The sequence below is a fragment of the Quercus suber genome, unplaced genomic scaffold (genome assembly GCF_002906115.3).
Source record: "Quercus suber isolate HL8 unplaced genomic scaffold, Cork oak 2.0 scaffold_113, whole genome shotgun sequence".
Lineage (NCBI taxonomy): Eukaryota > Viridiplantae > Streptophyta > Magnoliopsida > Fagales > Fagaceae > Quercus > Quercus suber.
The window spans coordinates 935,017-941,366 of record NW_027069578.1 but is presented as its reverse complement, the minus strand read 5'-3'; the positions used below and the strand labels follow the sequence as shown (position 1 = coordinate 941,366).

The 6,350-nt window shown below is 33.5% G+C and overlaps 1 protein-coding gene across 1 annotated transcript; it reads right to left on the bottom strand.

Moving 5' to 3' along the window:
• Nucleotides 1-2,915: 2,915 nt before the first annotated feature.
• On the bottom strand, nt 2,916-5,865 carry LOC112040932 (uncharacterized). Its single transcript, XM_065775520.1, has 5 exons — nt 5,499-5,865; nt 4,208-4,453; nt 3,739-3,811; nt 3,359-3,573; nt 2,916-3,235 (listed from the first exon to the last, which is right to left on the bottom strand). Exons 1-5 carry the CDS (start codon nt 5,747-5,749, stop codon nt 3,115-3,117), a joined length of 906 nt encoding a protein of 301 aa, XP_065631592.1. The 5' UTR covers nt 5,750-5,865; the 3' UTR covers nt 2,916-3,114.
• Between the last annotated feature and the right edge of the window lie 485 nt (nt 5,866-6,350).

The following is a 6,350-nucleotide window of genomic DNA, read 5'->3' as shown; positions in this document are numbered from 1 at the left end:
ACTTAAGTAAAACACATGTCAAGGAAAACATGTGAATTTACAAGCTAATCTGTTCAACAAAGGTTTGAAGTAAATTCAACAAAACCTTAACGTTTTCGTTGTACTTTCAAATTCTATGCATTGCAAGCTAGCCATTTTGCAAAATTGGTTTGGTCCATGAAATGTTATTTGATTAATTCAAAAATTTAAGGGAACATACCCCTACATGTATACAAGGTACCACAAAAAATTAAGTCTAAATTATTTTTTTTATTATATAATTTATTAAAAATCATGTATTGCAACTGACTCAAATCTATCCCTGGCAAATTTAGGATCCCAAAACAAAATTGTTATATTTTTAATACTAGACAAAATTCTTTGGGACTTGATTACATTAAAACCACATGTGTCAAAGCATATTAAAAACAAGGGATGAAGCCCATAATCTCATATAAACAATCACCACAACCAAAAATAAAGAAACCAAAACTCATAACTCATAACTCATNCAAAAAAAAAAAAAAAAAACTCTAACTTTTGCAGATAAGATCAAACTGAATAAGCTGGTAGGATTGCCAATTGTTGGAATTTGGTAAGGCAATAGCACTGATTAACATGAATATCAAGGTACTAGATGCTTGGGAAGATACTATTCTACATACAACAGAGACTTTTTTTTTTATTAGTGTCTATGACAAGACTGACATGCATATATACCACTCAATGATATAGATAAATGAACTCCACTAGGCAAGAGAAGAATAAGCAGTGAAGAAGAGAAATTATGCTTCATAAAGGCAGTTTTATTATGACCCCTAAAATTTCATGGCACTAAAATAACAATAGTAATATTTTAAAAGCAAATTACAACTTCATTGTCTTCTTGAGCCTCAAATCCACAAACATTTAGGAAGCTGCAACCAATAATCTAGACATTACTCAATGCAAGCAAATTAAAGACTATAGTCAAAGAGCAAAATTAATAGGCTTAAATTTTCTTCTTCCACAGATAACTCTTGATCGTATGCTTCCTTTTGTTTGAAAGTATTAGTCAAGCCAACCAATAGGTGTGAATGGGAAAAACAGAAGCATGAAGGAATTTGATGAGCTAAAGAATATAGAATTATAGATCACTTTTTGACTTTAAATTTTATGTTTTGAATACCACCACACATAAAGCGAATTTGCAAGTTGGAAAACTGCACAACTAATGACAAAATCATCCTAGAGTTGGCTGTGGTAGCAGCAGCCGCATCAAAACAACAAGTAATAAAATAATTATTTAAAAAAAAAATGATGAGCACATAACATGACAATCTGAAAGTGAAACATTTATTATTAATTTAAAATGACAAAAGTGAAAACTTGCCTAATCTGTGAATATGCTGAAGTGTTCTCCACCTTATAGCATCACCTTTATTAAAGCACTAGATTGATATTTCCTGCTTAAAAGAGCACCCACCACACCACATTCACACAACACTCAAATTGTACAGCAATTATGGACTTGGTGAAAGCAGTGAATCTTGGGTACTGTACTGTCCAATGTTAGTGAAAGGTCAGTATGGAACCTAACAAACTTAGGTTGCAATACATGCGGTCTAAAGCTTCCCAACCATGGCATCAAGTTCATTGTACAGTACAAACGATGGAATCTTAAGGGTTTCCAAGAAAATGCCCCACCCAAGTTACAATGAACCCAGGTACCTCCTGAAGGTGTGAAAATTATCTATAGGCCTGCTCCATGGAGCAGGCACAGGAGACACTTTCTCTGAAGGTGAGGGATAGAAGTACAACCCACTTCATGCCAGGAGTCACTTGGTGCAACACATCTATGGTGACAAGTTCACTGCATAGATAAAATTAAAAATGAAAATGCACCATGATTTTTCCAGCATTAACTTCATGACCAGTAGAATGGCCTTTATTATAAAAAGGAGGCCATCCAAAGGAGTATAGACTTAAATTACACACTAGTACTCAGAAACAGGAAGTTTTGAAAAACTAAATTGTAGGAAATAAATAATTTCATTAACCAAATAGGAAACATACAAGATAAACTTATGAAGTATGCTGGATGTATTCCCTAAAGTTCCTAAAACATGTTACAAGTACAAAGAATCAATGAAATCAGATAACATTGGAGGCCTACGAACATCAAAGAATGACATCATAACAACTCGACAAATTCGGATTTAAAATTCTCCATAAGTAATTCTTGATCATCAAACATCCTCCTATTTTTCTCCCACCATAGATACCGCACCAAACAATAAGGGCCAGCATTCCGCACTCTAGCAAAACACAAAAAACCATGATTTGATCAAATATAGTTATTTTATTTATTTATCTATTTATTTATTTATTTTTATATATAAGTAAAATAAGAATATAAGAAGCTCCTATGAATAAGATGAAACGTTCAAAGAACTTTCAAAATATAAGAAGCTTCTGGTGAAACAATTCTTAAAACTTGGCTGTACATGATAAAGCTCAGAGGAGCAATAGAGAGTATAAGCTGCCACAATGGATCGAGTATAATTGTCCAGAGATAATTTGACTAAATGTAAGTATATAAAAAAGCATTTATGAATGGGATAAATTGTTTATAAAACGTGCAAGGTTTGAGAAGCTAGAAACAACATCTAGACTTGGCTGTACCTGAAAAGGTTCATAGGAGAGATAGAGACTGCGAGCTGCCACAACAAAGTGAATAAAATTGCCCACAGACAATTGAGATCAAATTAGCCAGTTTCTGAGCCTCTAAGTTTACTTGAGCAGTGACAAGAAAGAAGAATAAACCAAATCCCATGTACTGAAGATTTAAGGATCATTGGAACACGGGCTCATCACTGCAGAATAATTAAGTCACTCCACATACACTTTAAAATAGGCCATCTGAAGTCATGACTTTATGAAAAGAAACTGGTTCATTGTCTTGTTCAATCGCTTGGGCACCACAAACAAGTATTAAGCCCATATTTTAAATTTATTAATTCTATGGAATTTCCAATGTATAAATGTGAAAGGACTGTACAGATGACAGTGATGATGATACCAATAGAGAAGATGTAGACAATCTGCCACATCTATCACCCCTGTTTAAATACTAATTACAACAAGAGGAAAAAATTAATTACAATTTGGTGGATTGTAACATTTATACACAGCAGATGCAGGCTGCTTGTAAGTAGGAATGCTTTTGGTGTCAACAAATCGGACTTCACCGGGGGCAAAAGAAAGATCCCGATGCCTGAAATTGATAGGGAAAAGAATTCATGGCTTACTTAATGTTTATTTACTTTGTTTAAGAATTTGATAAGAAAAGTGGTTCCTTTATAGATACCATAAGAAGAGCTGTGGACTATCCAGTTACCTTCGCAGGTCAAGTCCAACCAAACCAGCTTGAAGGATTGTCAAGTTATCAGAGTCTGGTGAGACAATAATAACTGTGTCACCAGAATATTGAGTCTCAAGAATCGACATGAGTTGTGTTACCCGAACAAATACATCGGCAACACTCTCATTTGGGGTTCCATCATCGATAGGAGGAGGCTTGATGGTTGTAGAAATACCATCTGATGCATATACCTGAAGCATTTCGAAGCAAGCAATTTTGCATCTATAAGTATACTTACATTTGTAAATAGGGAATATGAAGCATTACAGAAGAAAAGGAAAGAAAAAATCTGTTTCAAGAAGATAGTTAGTCATATCACTACTAATTCGAAGAAAGAGGATATGCAGAAATCCTACTTCTGAAACGGATTCCAAATTTTTTCCTTCATAAGCTCCCAATCCACGAGCATCCAGAAAGCTGTATTCTGGACTATATAACTGAAAGCATAGAAAAATTAACTCTTTGACAGAACAGGTTACAATGAAATTGAATAATCAGATACTTGCATTGCAAATTATCATTCAAGATTCGCCTTTGAAATCATAAATTCCACTTAGATATATAGGAAACAGACTAAAGATCATTTTAACATGTAGAGGTTCGGTGTTATTGGACAACAGATCATATAATTCCTTTCTCTTCCAACATCATTCCAAGCAACTAAACAGGGCATCTGAGTTTATAGTTTGATACCCAGCACCATTTAATTCCAGCTACCTCCAAATCGCATTTTTCTTCACAAAAAAGAAAAAAGAAAAGAAAAAATGCTCTGCATTCTACTTAACTCTAAATAATTGATTCAATTGAAAAAAAAAATTCACAGACCTTCGACTGACTCCATTAACTGATGCAATGATCTCTGCTGCCTGGTAAGCTCTTTGAGTAATAGAAGGCCAAATCCAACATCCTTTTTCACAAGCCCCCATTGCCTTAAGTTCAAAAGCAGCCCGAACAATCTGCTTCTTCCCTTTCTCTGACAAGCCACTATCCATTGAAGTCTTCGCAACTGGATTTGTATTAATGATTCCCAAGCTCTCATACTCAGATTCCCCAGCCCTCACCAAAAAATACCTTCCCACAACAGCAATTACCAACAAATACAAGAAACAATAACGGCAGTACTATTGCCCATTTTCTTGATAAGAAAAATATAGGAAACTATGAAACTATGGCATACAGGTTTAGAATCAGGTTGTACTTAGTTTAACACTTTCAATATTACACCAGTCCATAACTTTTTATAGGATTAATATTTTAACAATTCAACCATTGGATAACAGATTCTCATTGCTCTTAATATGCACACCAAATTTCGAGTTAATCATATATTATTTACTATCTAATCCACAATTTTTGTGCATAAATAAAAAAAAAAAAAAAAAAAAAAAAAAAAAAAAAAACTTAAACTTTAAACATTTTATGATGAGAAAGTTATTCATCTCTAATCATCTTGATACTTTGCAAGCATAGAGGGTAAAAGGGGATAACGTGATCTAATGGTTGATTAGTCAAAATACCCTTATCAGTGAAAATTTATGGAGTGGTGTATAGAGTTATATAGCTGTTGTCTATTAGGTTTCCCAATTAAATTCAATCATGTGGTTACATCAACCGATGAACCAATTGGTATGCAACTACATGTTTTTTTAGATAATTACAATATGCTGCTAACCCTACCTCTTGAACTCTTGCCCCCTATACCCCAAGCACTTTGTACATAGGAGATGCCAATTAAGCTACAGTATGCAATCACTTAGTTTAAGTTAATTTTCCTTGAGAAAGATAACATTGTTTTTGTTTGTATTGATCCATATAACCATATGATGGAATTTAATTGTGAAACTTAAGCTATAGCAAACTGTACATAAGGCATATTTACACTATATGGAACCCAATGAAGCTAAGGCATTTATTTACCCAACTCTACCTAAATACCCCAATGTGGCCTAAATGATTAACTATATATATTATATAACAAATCGACTCACTAAACCATCAGCTAGAAAACCCATTATTATTTTTCCAATTTTCACACAATATTCTCAGCAATTACATATAGAATGAGCTTGAGCTAGACAAAATCAAACATTTTTTCTTTCTGGGTATGTTGAATTACCTATTGGTGAGCCGAAATGGGGGCATCTGGAAGAGGCCACGGGCATCTGCGACCGGTGGAGCTAGAGAATTGGGTTGAGTAAAAGGGGTGGTGATAGAGATAGAGATGGAGATAGTGAGAAGGTGCCGGCGGTTTATTATGGGGTTAGAGGAATTATGAGGAGTTTTGGAGGTTGATAATGGAGGAACGGTTGAGGAGTGTGGGACAACAAGAGTTGGGACTGTAACGGACGAGGAAGATGTTGCCAACATTTTTGGGTTTGGCGGGTAGTTTGTGCTGTGTCTTGCCAACTGCTAACAAGTAACATCCTGCGGAGGTTCTTAACAGGATTGTGTACAATTTACAAAAGTCAGGTAGACAAACACCTCCTCTTTTTACTCATCTCCTTTTGTTAATTAATAGTTAATAGCTAACGAGCTGCAAAAAAAGTTGTGTATAATATTATTTTTCCTAGAGAGATATGAGTAAAATATTATTTTGATTTTTAAATTTTATCAAAAGTTTATTTTTTATCTCTAAATTTTTAAAAAGTTTTTTTTTTTTCATTTCTAGTTTTGTCTCTAAAATATTAAAAAAACTATGTATAGAGTTTAGGAATGAAAATAACTTTTTTCAATAGTTTAAAGAAATAAAATTTTGGTAAAATTTTAAGACATGAAGTAAAACATTTTCAATATATAGTTAAGGGACAAAAAATGAATTTTTTAAAATTCAGAGGTTAAAAACAAATTTTTGGTAAAGTTTAGAGACCAAAATAGTATTTTACCCTAAAATTATTATGGCAAAAACACTTTTGGTCCCTACATTTTGAGGTCACAGTCAATTTGGTCATTACATTTTGGTAACAGTCAA